Here is a 20,957-nt window from a genome sequence, read left to right on the forward strand (position 1 = left end):
CACCGAATTCAGTTACTCATGTAAGTTATTGCTGCACCACAAGTCGAAATTGGATTTGCACATACAGCAGCAGGGACAAGAGTGCCCCCACCCCTCCGACAGCACCCCAACCCTGTTTCACGCGCTTTTATCGGTGGTACGTGAAGTTCTACAAAAGTTCAGTGACAAAAATGCTTCATTTTTCGTGTGCACTTTTGGCAGCAGTTTAGATATGATCCATTGCACTCATCAGTTTCTTTCATTATTTAAAAAGAAATGTATTCATTTTTATTATTTAAAAACAAAATTTAAATCATGTCCCTTTAACCATCACCTGAAATCACAGGGAATGAGCCTCACGATAAGCCCACAAATGTGTAAAATGCTCATACTGACCTTTATAAAAACCCAGCCCTTCTGTTCACAAACTTATTTATTGAAGAGTAAATCATTATACATATATTCAATGAAATAAACAAGTTTACTCTTTGAGATTTTATTAAAAGTTTTCTTCAGACAGCACAGTACTGCAAAAACTCTGCCACTGCAAGGTACAGACTTCTTAAGTACTAATTTTTTTTTTCTTTTTGTACTTATCTAAACCAGAAGCTTGCAAAGAAAAAAGCACGTTGTACAAAAACATTATATGGGGTATATGATAACATACAGTAATGACATGCCTTGGAACACACAGGCATTCACATACGAATGCTTTAACTCTTAAAAATGGAACGCCCGGCGGTGCTCTGCAATGAGCTGTACGTGAGGCTCCCACCAGCTTCCACCAGGATTCTGCTGTTGCACCAACAACGGATCCTCTGCACTGAGGCTACTTATTACAGGATGTTTTTATTTCTGACGCATACAAAAACTGAACATGAATAAAAAAGGCCAGATCTTGCACACAGTGCAACTGGACTGAGCAGCCTGTAACTCCAGGCTGGGTTCAAGGCACGTCAGTAATCTCATCCAGTGTTTTGAAACCAGCCACGCTACTGTTACCTAGCTGTACATGTTCATCTAAAAATAGTCATCCCATGATACGCGCTGTATCACGATGCCAAATAAATACTTCTACAGCACCTATTGCTGTGGCTCCATTTCACGCTTTGGGGAGAAGCAGCTAAAATGGGAAAAAGTCAGGGAACAAAAAATTTGTATTGATCCTGAAACAACCCCGCAAATATTAAATATTTTATTATCAGCCTGTCATTTGCAAGCAAGTAATGACAAATTAATGACAAAATAAATAATAACAAATAAGTAATAAATCTGGTCCCTAAGCAACTGCCATCTTAACTGTTTGTCAAAGCCATCCAGGAGCAAAATCCAATGAAAACGGGAGCCGAATCCAGCCCGACACTAGGCAGCTTCCTCGCTCACCAGCAATGGTTCCACTTCCAGTGCTACTAAACCAGATTGTCTTTCCTTGTGTGGATGATACAGGATGAATTGCACAGTCACCTGTTATTTTGGGGTAAGGAAATAATTAACTAGGATAGAGAGGTAGCATTTGCAGTACTTGCTTTCAATTAAAACCAAAATAAGCTGCATAGAATAAGAGCAGCCATCCATTTAGTTCTGGCACAGACTCTGAATACCACAGTCCGCAGAGGAAAGCTTAAAACTTGCTGTATCTAATTCATGTACTGTAGCGTAAGTATTATCCATTTATTTAATCCCATCTGTGGAATTTTCTACATTAGCATATAACCTCTTCCAAATCCTACTTAACGCTCATTTTCAGTACTTCATGGCAAAAAGTTTAACCATATTTTACTTGCAACACTAGAAAAGGGAACATACAGAAAAGTTTTAACTCAAAGCTTCAGTTCCCCTTGGTTACATGGCTCAAACACACATGAAAATATCTTTCACTACCTCATCTTCAGGCTTGCAAGGGTCTTAAGCGTGGAAGTACTTAGAAGCAGAATAGGAACAAGGTTCATTTAGGAAAAATGTGGAATCAAAGATACGGCCCTGCACTACTCCAGCCTCAGTGGTCTAAATACTGCAGGCTGAGGGTGGATGCTGGTAAGCAGGGGAAGTCATTAAGAACTCTTCTTGGCAATAGATCAGCACGGCCTGATCAGAAAACAAAATTCTCATGTCATGCAAAATTCTAGGCAAGCACTGACACACAGATAATGTTATGACTCAATTTTCAATGCTGTTTTCAACACACAATTGTGCAATGAGACATAATTATTTCTATTTTAAAAGAGACCATTGGAAATAGTGCTAATCTATAAAGAATTAACATTATGTACTCATACTTTTTCCTGATGGTTCCGGATCTCCAACAAAATTATTGGCAGTGACCATACATAACCTTTAAACTAAAAAAAAACATTATGGGGGTATGAATTTAGAACAGACAGGAGAGATGTCTTACTCTTCAGAATTTTTGCTAGGTAGTTAAGGAATTTTATACTTGAATACTGAACTTCATACAAAACACTGTTTTCTGATGGAGATATCATTTTACGATATAAAGATATCATGCAAGCCCATCCAGCTATGCCCTTCCCTTAGGTATTCTCTTCTGTTCTAGGAAATATGCATACCATCTACAGAATAAAGACTTCTAGTCACAGTAAATCGATACGGAAATGATGTGGAATGCAAAGCAGCAGGTACCAGAAGCCTGTCTTCACCGAGGCAAGCCACCAGCAGCCAGCGAAGTGGCAATACTCTCTGTACAGCAGGCTCTATGGCTCCTACTTTTTTCGCTCACTTTGGGCACTTTTGTTTTCTTTTTGTAAAAGACGGAGTGATTTCAGCAGCAGACTGTGCTAAACCCAGCATTACTCGCTCTCCAACTTCGGTGAAGAAAGTTTTGAGAAAGACATTAGATGGGTGGAAGCAGGTGCAGTAGATGAAGTCAGTTAGGGAGCCTCCAATGTAAGGATCTGCATGACAGCATGTTTAAAGGTTATGTGGTGTAGAACCAAGTGGCCATCTGTATACCCAGGTACCTTCTACAAATTCCAGTGTACACTCATGTAAGTTCAGCTTTCATAGAGCCTGGATCACCACTACTGTTACATGTAAAATCCTGTTTAAATATGAAAGTTTCTCTGGGAGGAAACCTGACATAAAGAATTCTAGCAGGAACATTTTAGATCAGTTAAAAAAACTTGGCTGTTAGACAATGGTTGTGAGAAGTTTGAGGCTAATGTATGATTTATAAAAACAAGGAGGGGGAAAAAAAAAGCTTTGAGAGGCCTGGATGAATGAGGAGGAAACTCTCTACATCCTAGGCAGAGCCCCAAGAATTATCCCACCTTCCCAAAGCTTTCCAGCATCCCACCTCTGAGGCCCCCCAACTAAAGACTAGACAGGATTTCCTTCAGAGACAGCAGGTCAGCACTCCTTTTTTTAGTCTTTCTATAACATTATGTGGGGAATGCTTTCTTCTTAGAGCTTAGCAAATGAGTTTTATAGCATATATAGCTACCACTTAAATTTCCTGCTGTTTTTTCCTTTCTTTTTTATAGGGCTTACTGTACTTGCAGCTGAGCACCTCCCCAGGTCTTAATAGTTGCACTGGTGGAAAAAGAAGCCAGTGAACTGGGAATCAAAGTTGCTGAAATCATACTGTGGGCTTGGGACAAGCCTGGGCTGTAGCACTATGCATTATCGCTCTTAGCCACCACGTTGGCAACAGCAACAAAGCTTTTAAGGAGGGATAAGTTATAAACACAAATGCAGAGCTTATCAAACGGTATTTCCAGAATATGTTTTTGTAGCATATGTACTCAGCTGCTCATATTTTTTAAATAAATGCTAAACTGCCAAGACTACTTAATATAGAAACTAACTTTCTGCTCAAGTCTGACTTTCTGGGGGAAACTAAGACCTAAGCGTGCAGACAGCCCAAAGTGGAGGAGACAACTAAAGTGACTTCTCAGGGTAAAGTTTATGACAGCCACTGAACTCGTGTGTCATTAAACAATTTAATGACAATCCAAAAAATGAAACAGCTTTGAGACAAAAGCAGGTAGTCACAAGAGCACAGAGAAGAAGTTGTATGTTTGCCTGGGAAACTCTCCTGGCTGAATTGTCAGGTCAGACTTACATTCTTTGCACAGTGTAATTAAATTGCAAAGTGCGATGTTTTGTAGAAGTATATAATGGATTCCAAGTGGTTGCCCTGAAAATCACAAAAGGCGCAAGAGTCTGTGTACAACAGCTTGGCTCTTGTTGAATATACTTTGGCTATCTAGTAACAACCTGGCTACACTTAATGAAAAGAAGTACATGTGGAGGATTTGAACACAGTTCTCTGACAATAGGGTGATGTCAAGTTAAAAAAAAAGAAAAAGCCAAAAATCTTGGTAAAGGGCTTTGTCTGAACTAAACACAAAGCAGAGTTGTTTGGTTTTGGTGGGAGCAGGGGAGGAAGGAAGCACGGTGAAAGAGCGTAGAAGACTTACAGAAAAAGGACAAAGTTTTCTGGAAAAACTTGCACTAGATTCAGCCTCTTGGAAACTTAGTAATGGCTGCTGCTAAGTCTACAGGCAGAACTGCTCAACTGATTTAGTAATTTAAAATACGTAGCATTGCATCCTCATGTACAAGTGAAACATGAAGTAATCATGCACATAAAATAAAGCTCTAATAAGGTCCACCATGGAACTTTATGATATGCAAACCTGGACTAAGTGTCTCTGACGGACGAGGCGCCCTATCAGGCCCGTTTAAGCCCTGGGCTTTGTGGTTTCTTGAGAAGCTCCAACCACCTTCTACTGCAAAGCAGTAGCTGGAAGGAAACATTTCCTGTAGAAGAAAATAGTGTCCAATTTCTAATTCAAATGTGAAATATGAAATTCCTCTTAAAATGAAAATTCATACTTTACAAACAATTGGATGCTTCTTTTATTGAAAATAACTGGCTTATTGTGAAACCAAGTAACTTTAACTTTGGACACCAAGGAACAGGATGACCATGTTACCCTGTTAAGCTGAGCTGAAACAACTCCAGTGTAATCCTGCACTAAGTAACGCTGGAGCTGCTGTTCCAGCAATGATCTGGAGTCCATTTGTTTCTAAAAATAGTCAATGCCAGCCGTGTCAGATGGAAGCAAAAGAATACTGCAGCAGACACAGAGTAAGTGAACTCTTAATCCTTGCTTGGACCTTGAGAAATGAGAGTTTACTTTCCACCTAATGAAACTCTAGACACTATCAGGAATAAGGTCTTCTAGGATTAGGCAATTTCTGCAACCACTCCTCAAAACAGAGACTGTCTGTTACACAAATGAGCAATTATGAAACACCTCCCTCTTAGAAATTATGACTTTTTGGTTTAATTCCTCTGTTTTCTAAAACCCAGGTGATCCTGTGCTTCATTTACTGGTCCAACATGACATACCAGTTTGTTAGGGTTTTGATTTTCTTGCTTGGCAAGAGACAGTAATGAAGCTGTCTTTAAAAGCTTTGACTTCCATACCTTCAGGGCTTCTCAAAGCAGGAGGTCTGCTTTTGTTCGCTCTTGATTACAAATACTTCATACATTTTCAACTAACACTACATACTTGACTAGATTCCTATAAGCTCCTCAACCTGATTTGGAAGCATCTGTTTTCAATACAATTTGAACTGGAGGACTATTAGCAAGATTGGATTCAGACTCCAATCAAGACAGAACCCAGAAATGAATGTCATGTGCACACTGGCACTGCAATCCTGGGGCAGGGTCAGAGAAGGGGGTGGTTTGTGGCCAAGTTCCTTTACAGAGTACATCACAGAAAGGCATCTGCAAATATGCATATAATGTACTGTAAGGGTCATCAAGATCAAGTTCTAGGGTTTTTTTTGGTAAATAAATATTGGCTGGTTTATGTTTCCAGCTGCGGGGCTGGAAGAAAGAGTCACTGCTTCGTTCATAGAACAAAAGGCCTGAGCACTCAAACCAGCCACATGGGCTAGGAACCCTGAATCCCTATAGTCTGCTCATGCAAAAGAAACTACATTGTCTCATAAAAGATAAAAGTACAGTTGATTTCAAAATGGGCCACGAACCACAGTTTAGCCTCACCACTGTAGTGAAGTATTACATTCCCACAAGGCAGAATGTTTAACTAAACTTCCCACTTAAATCGCCATGGCTGGAGATGCAAAAAGCACAGATGGCTTTTCTGAATGACATTATAATTTAACAGTCCATCCAAAGGCCAGGGTTTGCTGTCCCATCGCTAGTCTAATTGGAGTGGCTTATGAAATTACTTTAATCAGAAAGACAAGACTGATGCCTGGGAATCATAACTTCTGGAACGGTTCCAGGTAAATCTGGTAAAGAACTTCCTTTTAATATGGAACGGATTAACACAATATGCTTCAGCATGGTCCTGAAATCACTCCTCATTTTATCCTGTTTTATAGGTTGAATTCATGGACCTAAGTACCAAGATGTTTTCAGACACAAAACTAAAATTCTTACTTTAGGAAGAATCAAAATAGTATAAAGAAGAGATTTTCTAAGTGAAATACAAGCTATAGTAACAAGACAGGTGACTATAAACCTATAGCAAACAGTAAGACCACGGACCACCACATTACCATTCACTAGGCAAAAGTACAACATTAGTCTAAACATTTTGCTTTCGATTTCTTGATCACAGAATGCTAATGCTTAATCTAGAATGAGCATGACTAACAATAACTAATATACTGTGGGCATCTTATGTATGTCCCCTGAATATAAGAATATATATAGCGTTTAGTTTTGCTCAGGACTTTCAAGAAACTAGCATATTAATCTACATAACTGCGCGGTCCTTAGCATGAGTCAACGGTCATAGCTGCTGGTTTTGAGAGGCACTCAGTGTCTCAATACATCTGATTTTGCCCCGAATTATACAGTTAAGGGTAGCTGCAGCATTTCTTTGTTAAGTGCTATTTTCTGAAACGAAGTTTGCCAAAACCTCATTGTTTGTCTCTGACGTTAATGCAATCTTGCAATAACATTTACAATTTAACCAAATTCTCAGAGCTATAATTGTATATTTGCGTTTAAAAACAAGCAGGTTTGGGGTTTGTTTTGTTTGGGGTTTTTTACATGTATCAGACAAGCAAACATAAGGAAAACAGCCACAATGTGCAAAACTCCTTCCCCCAACTTTTAGTATACTACATATTGGCTACAAGACATAAATTAACCTATGCAATGTAGCTTTAATACAGATATTTTCTATAAACTTTTTATAATAATATTTCTTGACAAGAATAACAAGCATAGAAATTATTGTTCACAAAGAAATTAATATTTTATGATCAGGTTAGACCCATACAAAAAATTTTGCTTTTAAAAAACATCCACTTAATTTCTTATCTACTTATTAACACACCTATCCTGAGAAACTCTCGCTATACCAGGAAAAGGATACAAAAATGTCTAGAAACAAAACTCCAAAGCTCCCAATAAGCCATGGAAGATGGTGTAAAAAGTAGAGGGCCCGGAAGGATTCAGTATCAGGCATCTTTAAAACAAGGCTGAGTCCGTATGTACAGTTTCCCATCATGGCTAATGCAAACAGCAGGTAAGAGGTGCCTTCTGTTGATCTTCTTCGGAACTAAATACAAAGAAACGTTAAAACACGTATCACAGCAGCCAGCTATAGATAATTTTGGCATTTTGTAGTATAACACATCCAAAGACTTTTAGTCATTCTTGTCTATCTCTTCCTGGGCTCTGAATCCTCTGAACTTAGTACTTTCAGCACATATTGCTGAGAACTACAGAAGTTATTATTATAGTTCTTAAAAGCAGGTCCAGTTTATGTAATTTTTATGTAAGTGCAAAGCAGCAAGGACAATCTGCTTCCAAATGATATTTACCTCTTAAGAAACCTGCTGCTTTATCAGTCTGTTTAGCAGACCTTTTTGAAAATATTGTGGTATACCAGCTGTGAAGGAAGAGATAGAAGGAGAATATGAATAAACTTGGAAATGAACTAATCATCTCCATAATCAAGTAAAACACCTGTAAAACCTTCAGATCTTTTTTTTTTTTTTTTTTTTTTTTTGTTGGTTTGGGTTTGTGTGTGTGTCCCCCCCCATATACTGATAGTGAAGAAGCTGTGGGGGAAAAAAGTGTCAGTCATGGCATCTTTGTGAAAAAGGGCTAAAATTCTAAACTAATTTTCCTCTAACTTTTGATCCCATGGTTGGTTACTTAAGGTAGAATAGTTTGTACAAAGAAAAGGGGAGATATCACTTGCTCATTACACCAGTCACAGAAAGTATGTTTCTGCTTATATCAAACAAATGCAGATGTGAAGAATTCCTCTTCCCCAGCCAGTCAATCCTCTTCCAGTCAATCGAAGACCATAATTTTCCTAAAATTTTCAACATCCTCCTCTGAAAGTGAAAAAACCTTTTTTTTCCTTCATCATTTTAGCCAGTCACAAAAGCAAAGCAGGCTTTCAAGTTCAAGAGGGCTCACTGTTAGGGAGAATCCAGCATCTAAAGCAGCAGAGAGTATTTTGCAAAATACACAAGTGTGCTTAGCCAAAAACCTACTTACATTTTTATACAGCTGAGGAAATCTACTTCCCAAGTAAAACACACAGGATATATAGCCACAAATGAAGCCTGACATTTCAATCATATCAAGAGAGCTCTGAAAAAGAAAGGTACATATATTTTGGCAAGACTGTTTTCAGGCATTTCAGAGGATTAAACTGAGAGTCCACTGGCTGATTTTCTGGACAGAACTCCTTTCAAAGCAGCTCAGTGCTGCTCTTCAAATGACCAAAGAGTGCTAGAAAGGGTTTAATCTTTATCTCACAACAATGCACACTGCTGCGTCATTGCCATGACCGAGATCAAAACTAGTGCCCGGCTTTAGGACAGAACAGCAGTATCAATCCAGTCCTCCTGCTAAAAAAGCCTGGGCACAATAATTCAAACCAAAACTAAGAACTGTAGCTAGAGCCACTAACAAAATGAATCATCCTGTCCGGAGAAAGCAAAATACTCATTTTTCACAGTTTAAGAGTTGTTAGTTTTCTCACTCTAGCTGTGTTTTGAAAATAAGCTGCTTCCTGCTGGGCGATGTTGCTGGATTACAATTATTTTACTGGCATTACTATGAAGGCCATAAAATTGCTAGAACAGCCTGTGAACTTCCCTGCTGAAATGACAGCAGCAGCAGGTACAATTGTAATTTTCCGCTTTTATTGATTTCACTTGTGAGTGTGAAGTCTCTACATGGATGTCTACAGTATTTAATACAAGCAGAAACACAACACGTATACGTGTTATTTAGCAGAGCAGCACGCCCTAATGACCCAAGGGACAGAATAAGCCCCAAACACAGGAAACTGAAAATTTTGAAATAAGAAGCAATTTTATAACTTCTTTAGTTTGGGATGTATGGTCCATAGTTAGAACATCTACCTAGAGCCACATTTATGATTTCTAAATCATTGTCAAAAACATCACCCAAATTTCTTTAAAGTTCAGAGTACACAATCTTTTCAAGGCACTTTTGGGTGGGATTTTTTTTGGAATGGAAGCAGGTAAGAACTTACATTACTCCTTTTGATAACTGTACTTTGGTCTTGGTTTCTTAGTAACAGTTGACAGGGTAAAATAACACACAGTGCTATACACACCATGATCCACGTTATACAGAAATTCTTCAGGCTTTTGCTGCCTAGAATGAGATACAAACAAATTAGCTGAAAAATAACATCTGCTGCTGATATAAGTTTACTTCTTGTTTGCAGTATAAATACGTAAATTTAAAGGTACAATTTCATGCATATCTTTCTTCGTGGCAACGTAAGTCCACCTCTTTCTTCCAGGCTCTGCTCACTGTCGTAGCTGTGCTGTGTCTTCGTGCTGCAACTGAGGGTAGCAGCGCAGGAACAGGAGGGGAACTCCTTAAATAGGCATTGCTACTGAGAAGAAGTTTCATACTCAGCTTATCTCTCGTAATAACTCCTAATAGTTTACTATTAAATAACAGCTGATAAACAGAAAACCACTAAGTAGAACAGAATGGAACCGCTTCTTTCAGCACATCTTGATTAAGAACTTCAAAAGTAAGGATACTTGAAATATAAATTAACAAAAATATCTTTAAGGTAAACACATGATCTAAGTGCTCTGCTGAACCAGCCTTTACATCCATGGTTGGCTAGATACTGAATATGTGAATCTCAATACAGCTCAAAGACACAGACTCCATCTAGCCAGTCTCCGCAGACACCTACAAGACAACTTTAATGTGTTGGACAATCCTGCAGAACTCTAGAGCTACACTATCTTCTGAATCTTTCTGTACCTGGTAAAGCCCTGCAGTCACTGTTACTGGTGGAACAAATGGCTCTACCACATTAGTAAGCCTGTCCTAAAGACCTGTAGTCTAAATAACACACAGTGCTGTTTCCACAGGCTGCTTTTTGAGATGCAAAATTAACCAACTTGTCTAGGGTAACTGCTCCAGAGCTGGGTACTGAAAAGCCCTCTTGCACAGCTTTAACCACAGCACCATTCCTCCTTCTCCAGCTATGCAAACCATTGAGCTGAAACAGGCACTGGCAGTGAAAATGTACAAAAGCCTGTGTTTGTTTTCAAGAGTAGGCAACAGGAAGGAAATATCTTCAGCACTGACCTATCTCCAGGTTTATTATCAGTTCCATATTGAATCGGTCTGCTTTATCCCTATTTAGTCTGCTGGGCATGCATCTGTTTTACTTCAGCTTTTTGTTACCTCTGCTGCACCATGGATTTTCTTTGATGCTATTTTTTTTCTAGATTGATGAGTTAATGTTTTTGAGTTGATACAATGTGAACAGAGCTTTCTGTCTTCCATTTCAGTCAAAACAGTAGCCCATTGGTAGGCTGAATAGTGCAACTGCTGCCAGGATTTTATGAAGCACAAATCAAGTAATTTCATTCCCCTTGAATATGTTTTTAACTGTATGTATTGAAACAGAACACATGAAGATGCCAAGATATTTTATGCTATAAGCAAATAAAGTCCAGTTTCATTCAACATGGAGGGAACTAACTGAACCACACAAATAATGCTTGCTTTCAACTTACACAGATATTTAGATAGCTGTAAGTAGAGAATAAGACCGTGGAGTAAGTTAAAATACAGAACTAGATTCCACAAAATTACTGCCTTTTTTTATGTCTATATGAACTGAAAGTACTACATTGAAAATATTTACAGTTACTATGTTGGTAAGAAAAGAGAAAGGCAGAGAAGAGAAAGGACAGGATTTTCACAAGAGCCTGAGAAAACTGGAAGCAATAGGCCTAAACTTCAACCAGAATTTGTGCACTCTATTTTTTTGATCCCTCTGAAAAAATGTATTTAAATACTGTAGAAAATATCATAGTAAAGAGTGTGCTACATTATGGAGAACATGTAAATTGTTGAGAAAACTTACATTTTGTCATCTTCTGATTCTTGAGCTTATAGTAGACAAATTGTGAAATCATAATTATATCCATGTTAACATAAAAAATGGCAGTGACAATCTGAAAGAGAAGATACATTTCCTTGTTCAATATACAAATAGTTCAAAATACCTTCACTGCATGGAAATTTTACTTTGTAATCATAATGCGAATGACAAATAGCAAGGCATTGCCAAAAAAAAAGAAAAGCAAGCGTTTCCGGCACAAAGCAAGTTACACTGCTGCAGATTAATACAGTGTAAACCTTATGCAACAGGGACTTGCTGACACAATTTCAATGGCTGGTCATTTTCCAGGACACATAGCACAGATTCCTACCTGGGCAAACTGATAAATCCTTCCTGCCCTGAAGCTTCAGCCTGTTCCACCTAGTTTCCCAGCACTGTGGAAGCTACTAATCTTACTCAGTGCCTCTTCCCTCAGTAAGACAAAACTGACATTCTCTTGTCCCTTTTTCATAATGGGGAGAGGGAACAGTTAGGGCCACTTGTTAAGTTGTAAAAGAGAAGACAACTCTGTCCACCCTTGGGTCCATCTCCAGCTTGTGAAAACTTCTGCAGGTGGCTGACACTTACCTCTTTCTCTTTTAATTAAGAGTTAAAAATAAAAACTGCAGATAAGAAAGTTTTGGACACAATTAACGTATCACTGAAAATGTCTGTTCCTTTCATAGAAACCCACGCCTTAATGAAGGAAATATATTTTCAAATCAGTCAGACATTAACAGCTTTGAACTAGTATTTCGCTGTAAATAAAGTTTTCTTAAAAAAACAAAACAAAAAAAATCCACCGCCAAAACACCATGATGAAGTTTAAAGAGCAGCTGCCCCAAAACAGCTCGATCTATTACAGGCTAAAGAACACAACTTCCTTCCAGCCCTATTTGCTCTGCAAGCTTACTTCGAAGCTGAAGCTCAGATGAAAACTCCCCACTTCATTCATCACTGAGTAAAACCCAGTAAGTCTCTCTGAATGTTAACTGCAAGTGTGGAATGGTTCCTATAACACATAACACTATCAGTGGAAATATTGTGGAAATTATGGTTGATTTTATAGATGGATTAGATCAGTGAACAGAATACAAAACTATTTTCTTTCCCATACGTACTACACCGTGCGATATTAAGTTATCTTAGCGTTTAAAGAGACAGTTTGAAAAGGATAAATCAAAAAGTAGGAATATTGGCAATTACCTGAATTGGCAGTTGATTTGTTAAATAGCAGCCTACGAAATTTGTAACATCTCCAGCTATCCAACACAGCAGAAAGCCCAAAGACAGCGCTTGATCCACTCTTCCATTCTGACAGGCAACGTAAATTTGACTGGCACAAATTCCAGAAGTAATTGTAAAATAGCATAAGCAAAAAATGTTTAATAAGCTCAGAAGTACATTTTTCAAAATCTGAATAAAGAAAGATTAAAACTCCAGCCACAAGAGACCTATCACAGCAATACTCCACTTACCTTTTGAAGAACTCTATCACTATAGCTCACCATGCCTTACTCTAACATAACAAAAGACTCAAATCACCACCTCATTACTGCTTGCATGTGCTCCTTTTTTGTAGCTTGTACTGAAACACCATTTTCTGGACACCAGAACTATGCCATAAGCATTTTATATTCATCTGCTGTAAATAACAGCCTTTAAAATACTGAAATACGAAAAAACACTGTTGTTTAACACAAGGTCTAAGAACGAACAAAGCTTCTGAAAGAGCTGACAACTACGCTTATGCCTCTAAATTGGCGAGCTGTGCCTCAGATTCACAATGGGGACTATGAAGCAATCCCAAATGTGAGTCCATTAGACATATCTTGATGAATTCCATGCTCACTAACATGACAGTTTTAATGTAAAGCACCCTTTCAACTAATATTTTTGAAGCTCAACAGCTTACTATGAGTGGTTTTATTTTGCTTGATTTCCATAGCCCTTTTACTAGTTCAGTAAATTATATCCCCCTTATGGGGACAGACTTTGGAGTCAATCCCATTTTGTTTCAGGCGTTTTCACCTGCTGGGAGCATTTCTACTTCTTCTTTATCATCTCCTACCTACAAATTTGAAATTTGAACCGAGTGCCAGGGACCAAACAGCGACTGATTTAGCACTACTGAAGTGCTAACTCATGTGCTGTTTCTAACCTTTTCTCAGGCCAAATTTCATTGGCAGGAGCCAGCACAACAGTACTGGTGACATGGCATGTGGTTTAAATAAACCCTGAGCCAGCTTCTGCTGCAAGTGTGCCTGTGTGTGCACGCACATCTCAGGGTGGGGAAGATAAGAGAGAAGAGGTGATTTATTCTCATTTGCTCTAAGTGGCAGAGATTAGTGTCAAGTCAGTACAACGGAACAGTACATCAAGCGCATTTGTCAACCACCAAATATTGTTGCAAACATGAACAACATGCTTCTCTGGCATATTATATCTGTATTATGCAGATAGAGAAACCTATCCAAGATAAAAAAAAAAAAAAAAAGGCAGCTTTTGAACAAGGCTTCAGGCAAGATTACTTGTGTTTGAATCTAAGGACTGCTTAAGACTTTAAACTTACGGTAGTGCAGCAAACAGAAAACAGACAATGGAAATCAGTCCTATGACAACGCTCCAATACTCCCACGCATTCTCAACACATTCTTCTAGGAGATGCCAAATCCATGGTGTTCCATTTATGCACAATCTCCTGTTCTCTATTGGGGAGATATTGAAGGCACGTGTATACAGCTGAGAAGCCATCATTCTTGGACCGAGATTCAATTTCAGAAGTTTATTTCTGCCTCCATTTTTACTCCATGCAAATCTGCAAATCCGTTTACCAATGCTGAATATCCTCTGTGAAACGACCTCTGCATCCAGACGGATGCTTGATATCACGGTTATTTCCAATCTCATAAACGAACCTGCCAAATTCAAAGAAATAAATATAGCCAGTGTGAATAAGGCATTAACTGTACAATGCCTGCTTGTATTTATTGCTTACAGAAGAGAAGTTAGACTTCCAGGAAAGAAAAATAAGTTGCAGTCCATCGCATTTACTAGCTCTTGACAAACACGCAACATTCCAGATTTATATCACAACCGCATTTTAGTCTGAGGTTGTGTTAAACTGAGACTGCCAGTTACACTGGGTGCCAGCAATCTGCTACAGGGTAAACCAAGCAATTTATCTGCACTTAAGACCAAAACTCTGATTTTCAGGTTCAACATTATGCCAATAAAGTAACAGTACTTTCTTTAATGGTGCTAGCCCAGATTCTGAACACTCTACTCACACTCACAAACATAAATACAATGCCATTTTCTATACAACTGATTTCTGGGTAATGTTATGAAAAAGAGGTCACTTGACTCAGATTCCAGATGAGGTCTCAGCTCTCCTTGAATCTAGCTAGCCCATCCCACTAACTAGTGATTCAACATAGTGTCAAACAGTTTGCATTATTTAATTCTCCAGAGGAAAGACAGAAAGCATAAGAAACTTGCAGAAGACGAACGTAGGGTACTCCTGCCCCCAAAATGAAACATCATAGTACAATATGGCTTAAATTTTGAAGGAAGGGAGGGTTAGGTTTAACCTTTAAAAATATCTTCTTGATCCAATTATAATAAATCTGGATATTTTTTGTTCCTGCTGAAATACACATCCTATTTGAAATTTTAATATTTACTTAGAAGGCTAACAATTACAAAATTGAAGAAAATTTTAACAGAAATGCAGAACCGTCTATTACTATTCCTTGAAGCTTCCTGCTGACAAAAACCAGCTGATATCCTACTCATTCTGGATGATAATTTAAGTCCTCAGAAGTTTAATAATTCTTCATACAAGAGAGTCTAAAATCAACTAGCTATGAAGGAAAAAAGCCAGAGCAAACGCACTGTTTAAAAAAGAAAAACCCAACAAAATAAGGACTATGCTAGTAGGTTCACCTGCTTAGGATATAAAGCCAGATGTAGAACCAGTAATAAGACAGACGGTGAAAAATTCTAGGACCTTTTGGAAGATCTCGGATGCACAGCAAATTCAGGAGACAGGAAGAAGTAATACTGAGGTGTAAGTGCATCCCTCTAGAAGTTAATAAAGTTATGCAGCATCTCACAGACAACAGTCACCAAAGGCCTGATGTTCGTGGCTGGGATTTTTGGTGTTATTCGCTCCACACACACGGGGACAGGGCTTGGGAGGGCTGACAATATACCCTTTCTGCAATGTAACAGGTTGGAGCCACCCTCGTTATGCTTCAAACTACTTTCAAATCTTGATAAAAGTCTCACAAAGTTTGTTTTCATAGAGCATCATTCACTGTAAAGCTAGGACTCACTTTTCTAGTTGTCAAGAAACTTGTTTTTTCTTCTCATGAGGCTTCAGGTATCTGTGGCGTTAAATGCTGGAACAAGTTTTCTGCAGAAACCGGCTACCTCTCAAGAGAACTGTTGTCATGGGACCTAAACCAATTAAACGATAAACAATAATCATGTATTCACGCACTGAGAGTTCACCTTAACCTATTAGATATAGTCATCTTATTCAGCTTATACTGGTGAAGTTATTAGACTTTGTAGCCATCTTTGAGAATAATTTTTGAAGTTAAAAGAAGTTGTGAGTAATGTTTCAAGTAAGCTTTCCTGTTCTGGTACTCTGTGGCTGAGCGGGGTTTTACCACCCACTAAAAAAGGGAAAACATCAAAGCACACATACTGCTTCGGGGGCAGGTTTTAGGCATGAACTTTCACCCACTCATAAACATTGTAAACAAAAAACTTATATAATTTATTAAGCTTCATCCTGAAAATGCCCATTTCAAGATAAGCAAAATATGTCAGATTAAAAAAAAAAAGAAAAAAGATTGTACATGGTATTTTAAAACCATGCCTGAAAAATTAGGTTTAACATGGTATTTAAAACCATGTCTGAATATCATAACTGCAGTTGGACTCACGCATGCAAAAGTTCTCTTGTAAGATCAAGGACTATGTGGTAGCAAGTCTAAACAAGGCAATTCAGACTCAACCACCTGATCTTATGCTATACCCTGCTCCAAAACCCTGCAGCTATTATAGAAAACCAAACAGTTTAAAAAGTGGTAGGAATTAGACAGGCCACTTACACTTCCCAGATGACTGAAGACTTGAGCTCTGGCCTCCTGCCACACAACACACTTAGCACATTTACAGCATGTGGGTATTCATGGGTTGTTATTACTTACCATCTATGCAGCAGAATAATGTCCCTGCTGCCAGTCCTTGTGACTGTAGTTTTAATCTTACAATAACTGCTATTTCTCTTAGATCCTCAGCAAAATGCTCTGTCTGAGCCCTATCACCAAACCCAACAATTCCACCAGCGGCTAGCACAACCAGATGCTGTCAACTTAACATATCGGCCACAAAACCTGAACTCCTCCTGCCATTGCTGGGAAGGTGAAAGGCAATGGTGTCACTGTTTGATCTTCGGTGATTTTCACACCTGGGCTGGGTGTGCCACATTAGGATATACCTTTCACCAAATAATCTACGCTTTCTGACACTGAACTATAACTATGTTTTCAGCTCAAAAGAATAATGGTGTTTGAGCTTGACCAGTCCAGATGGTTTCCTCCCCAGATATATAAGTCTTGCATTGAAATTTTTCCTCAGCATTTAAAATAAAGCTTTTACTTTTCCACTGTTGCATTAAATGCTTTCCACCTGAAAACAGGATAAGAAGATTGCTATGACATTTCTTTTCTTCCTACAGTATTTAAGCTGTCAATGATGAGAAAAGAAAATAATATTAAACAGTGATTTATGTTCCTTTAACAATTCCTCGCCTGTAACCTCATATTCTTTCTTAGATTACTACCCAAATACTAGTTGTTACCATTTGGAAAAACTACAGTAAATGTATTATTTTCACAAAACAGTTACCTTGAAGCCTTGATATCATACCTTTCTAAAAGGGTTTAGTATTCTTCTAGCTAGAAATAAAACCGTTCTGGTTAAGATATTTAGTAACAAGGAATCAGTAGCTCCAGACTCCTCTTTGGACACTCTTTTTCTTATTTTAATCCCTTATTCTGGAGTGAAAATGTGCAAACAGAAATAGTAAATGGTTTAAAAGTGAAATCCACTTCATTAAGAATTGCTTCACAGTGCAGATGAGGAAAAGCAAGCCTTTGCTGGAACTTGGGTGACTTGCCACAGATTCTCTGCCTCTCCAGTTGCCAAGCTGCCATGAACACCCAGGTGTTCTGGCTGCTGCATGTTCCCGGACATCAAGTAACCAGCCACCGCTAGTAATGTGTAAAGATGTCAGGCATGTGTGTTTGGCAGATTTGCAAGTTCTCCAAATAGCAGCTAGTAACAGCTGGAAATACAAAAGGATGCTCAGTTGTACAGTATTTATAATTTAATTACTCCTCGGGAAAAGAAAAAAAAAAAGAAAAAAAAAAAGAAGTGGAGCTGAGCTAAGGAGTAATTCAGGGTTTCTGAAACACCTCCTAATATTAACCTGGTCATCATACTGTGTCTCCAGCTACTCTCTAAGCACAAGCCCGACTGCGAGTGCAGGCTCTGAATTCAGAGCTGATGATAAAGCACGATGAAATTTTACCTGGAAACCAAGCCCGGTTCTGACAGAACACTTCCAGCTTAGCTTATTTTAAAAAAACCCACCCCTAAGGAAGGGCCTTTCCCGGGGCGAGCCCGGCAGGCGCCCTGGCCCCGGCGAGCGCCATCCCTGCCGGGAGGCGGGCCCAAGGGGCGGCTGCAGCCTTCACGGCAGCCTGCGAACCCCGCCGGGCCTGGCCCCCGCACCCCGGGCGGTGACAGCACCTGCCCGCCACAGAAACGGGAACGGGGGAGGCAACGTTAAAGGAATAATAATTAAGGCTGGCTTTAGGAGAGGGCAGCGGCTCTCTGGTTCCACGCAGGCGGCAAAGCGTGCTCGGCAGCGAGCGGGCTGTCGAGGGCCGCGGCACCAGCTGGGGCCTGGCTGCGGAGGCGAACACACGCGCCGGAGCGGGGCAGGCACCGACCTGGCGAGAGCTGCTGCTGCTCCGGGGATCCGGCGGGCCCGCGCGGCGCCGCACGCCGCACACCTCGCCCCGCGCCGCCGCCGCCACCGGAGGGCGGTTTCGCCGCACCGAAGAGCCCTGCGCACGGCGGCCACCACCCGCCGGAGGGCGTCGGGGGAACCCCCGCAGCCTCCGGGAGCCCGCCGCGCCCGCAGCCGCCCCCCTCCCCGCAGCGCGGCGGGGAGACGAGAGGGAGGGAGAGAGGGCCGGGCCGCTCCACCCCTCCTCTTCCTCCCCTTCCCTCGGCAGGCCCGCGCCGCGCCCGGCACCGCCATCAGCCGCCGCAGCGGCGGGGCCGGGGCGCCCTCTGTGGGCGGGCGGGCGGCGGAGCCGCGCTCACGGCCGGGCCCCCTCGCCTCAGCCCAGGCCGCGCTGCGCAGCTGCCTGCCGCCGGCGAGTGGGAGCGGCAGCCTCGAGGCTGAGGCCGAGGTCGCCCCCAGGATGAATTTCCATGGAGGAGTCTGAGGCTGAAGAGGCAGCGGCGCTTCGAGTTGCAAGGAGCAAATATCCACAGGCATACTGCTGTGAGAAATCTTGGTTATCCTTCTTGAGCCTTTCAGGTGGAAGGCTCAGCCCTGTGCAGAGGAAGGCACCTGAATAATAGAATCATTAAGGTTGGAAAAGACCTCTAAGATCATCAAGTCCAACCACCAACCCAACACCCCTGTGTTTTCTGAACCATGTTCTTAAATGCCACGTCTACACATGTTTTGAACACCCCCAGGGATGGTGACTCCACCACCTCTCTGGGCAGCCTGTTCGAGAGCCTGACCACTCTTTCAGTGAAGTGATATTTCCTAACATCCAATCTAAACCTCCCCTGACGCAGCTTGAGGCCATTTCCTCTCGTCCTATCACTAGTGACTTGGGAGAAGAGACCAACACCGACCTCACTACAGCCTCCTTTCGGGTAGTTGTAGAGAGCGAGGTGGTCTCCCCTCAGCTTCCTCTTCTCCAGGCTAAACCACCCCAGTTCCCTCAGCTGCTCCTCATCACACTTGTTCTGCAGACCCTTCCCCAGCTCCGTTGCCCTTCTCTGGACACGCTCCGGCACCTCAATGCCCTTCTTCTACTGAGGGGCCCAAACCTGAGCCCAGCATTCGAGGTGGGGCCTCACCAGTGCCGAGCACAGGGGCACCGTCACTGCCCTGCTCCTGCTGGAAGTGGTGCTTATGCTGACAAGATGCAAACAACTGTTATTTTTGAAGACCTAGGCAGTTATGTCAGCAGTGCTGCCGCTCTTTTATACAAAAATGTGGCTTTCAGGCCTGTCTAGTGTACATATCAGAGCAGCCATCGGGAGAAATGGCGAAGCAAGGTTTTGCATGAAGAGGCCCCTGGCCATTCAGTTACCACAGGGGTGAAGCCAATGTGCCCTTTGCAAACCCAGCCTCTGCTCTAGATGCCTGAAACATGGTGACCAAACACCATGGTGACCTTTCCACTGTGGCAGTAGTGCCGGCTTGCTGAGCCTTGGCAGCTCTTAAATGCCGCCGTTTAATTTGATATGTAATGACAGTTAGTGATCCATGATACAAAGAAGTATAGAGAACAGTCCTGGGATCTTTGTAGCATACATACTTTTGGACATGAATATTTTAAAATATTTTGATAGGAAAGGGTGTTGTATAATTTACTGAATTTTTAATATAATTTTACATTTTATTCTCATATAGGCTCATCAGTTCTCTAGTTACTGCAGCCTAGCTAATTAACACAGGGCTGGGAGAATGATTAAAGGAAAGCTCTGGTATCTGCATTGTTCTAGTTTAATTGCTGCTCAAGCAATGATTCATTGTTGGTTTTGGCAGCTGAGCAGCATTTGTCTGGCACTGTGAAATTCCCTGTTTATGTCCATGAGACTCATCTGTTGTTGATGGGCAAAAGCATGCATATTTGTAAAATTTTTAGTAGCATACAGACTTGTGGAAGGAATGGGGTTTGTTATGTGCCTTACAATGTTTTGGTTGAGATGCTGAGGCAGTGCCTGTTGTTACAGAGCCTGCTAGCTGGAGTCTCCTCACCTGTGCAGGCAGAATCGGGTCTTATGTCTGGTGCAGCACCGGAGAAGAGGGGAGCAGGATGGAAGGAGCCACCCGCGCTGCAGGAGGGGCTGTACTGGCAGTAAGACTGCAGAGGACTCATTTCCTACGCCTCCCCACTGCCTAAAGAAAAGCCCTCTCGGTATAAGTAACCCACACGGTACCTAACCCAGAATGGGTTGTGAACCTGAAGCATGCAAAGGCAGTAACTGGAGAGACTGTACAGGTGACTGGAGAGTATAAATTATCTGCAAGTGCTTCTCATAGCAATTTATGAAGACCAACACAACTTGAGCAAACTGGTAATGGAACCTGGAAAGTGTTTGTGCTCTGAGGGCTCTGATAGGCCTTGATGGCCCTGCCCGGCCTCACCTGGGGCCTCCACCCACACCTGCCCAGGGGTCCCAGTTCAGCTCAAGGTGAGTCCCTCG

The 20,957-nt window shown here is 41.0% G+C and overlaps 1 protein-coding gene across 2 annotated transcripts; it reads right to left on the bottom strand.

Moving 5' to 3' along the window:
* Positions 1-394: 394 nt before the first annotated feature.
* LOC142059687 (lysosomal amino acid transporter 1 homolog) lies at positions 395-18,702 on the bottom strand. 2 transcript variants are annotated; one of them, XR_012661488.1, is made up of 10 exons: positions 18,446-18,577; positions 15,752-15,875; positions 13,984-14,329; positions 12,618-12,747; positions 11,394-11,484; positions 9,519-9,643; positions 8,510-8,605; positions 7,371-7,556; positions 2,256-2,389; positions 395-1,443 (listed from the first exon to the last, which is right to left on the bottom strand). XR_012661488.1 is itself a non-coding variant. In XM_075098601.1 (9 exons), the coding sequence occupies exons 3-9, from the start codon at positions 14,319-14,321 to the stop codon at positions 1,342-1,344; spliced, it is 1,068 nt and encodes a 355-aa protein (XP_074954702.1). In that variant the 5' UTR covers positions 14,322-14,329; positions 15,752-15,875; positions 18,446-18,702; the 3' UTR covers positions 395-1,341. The 2 variants fall into 2 exon arrangements, 1 of the variants encoding a protein (XP_074954702.1); XM_075098601.1 differs by lacking the exon at positions 2,256-2,389 and having other exon boundaries at positions 18,446-18,702.
* Positions 18,703-20,957: the final 2,255 nt, after the last annotated feature.

The sequence above is a fragment of the Phalacrocorax aristotelis genome, chromosome 7 (assembly GCF_949628215.1).
Source record: "Phalacrocorax aristotelis chromosome 7, bGulAri2.1, whole genome shotgun sequence".
Classification (NCBI taxonomy): Eukaryota; Metazoa; Chordata; class Aves; order Suliformes; family Phalacrocoracidae; genus Phalacrocorax; species Phalacrocorax aristotelis.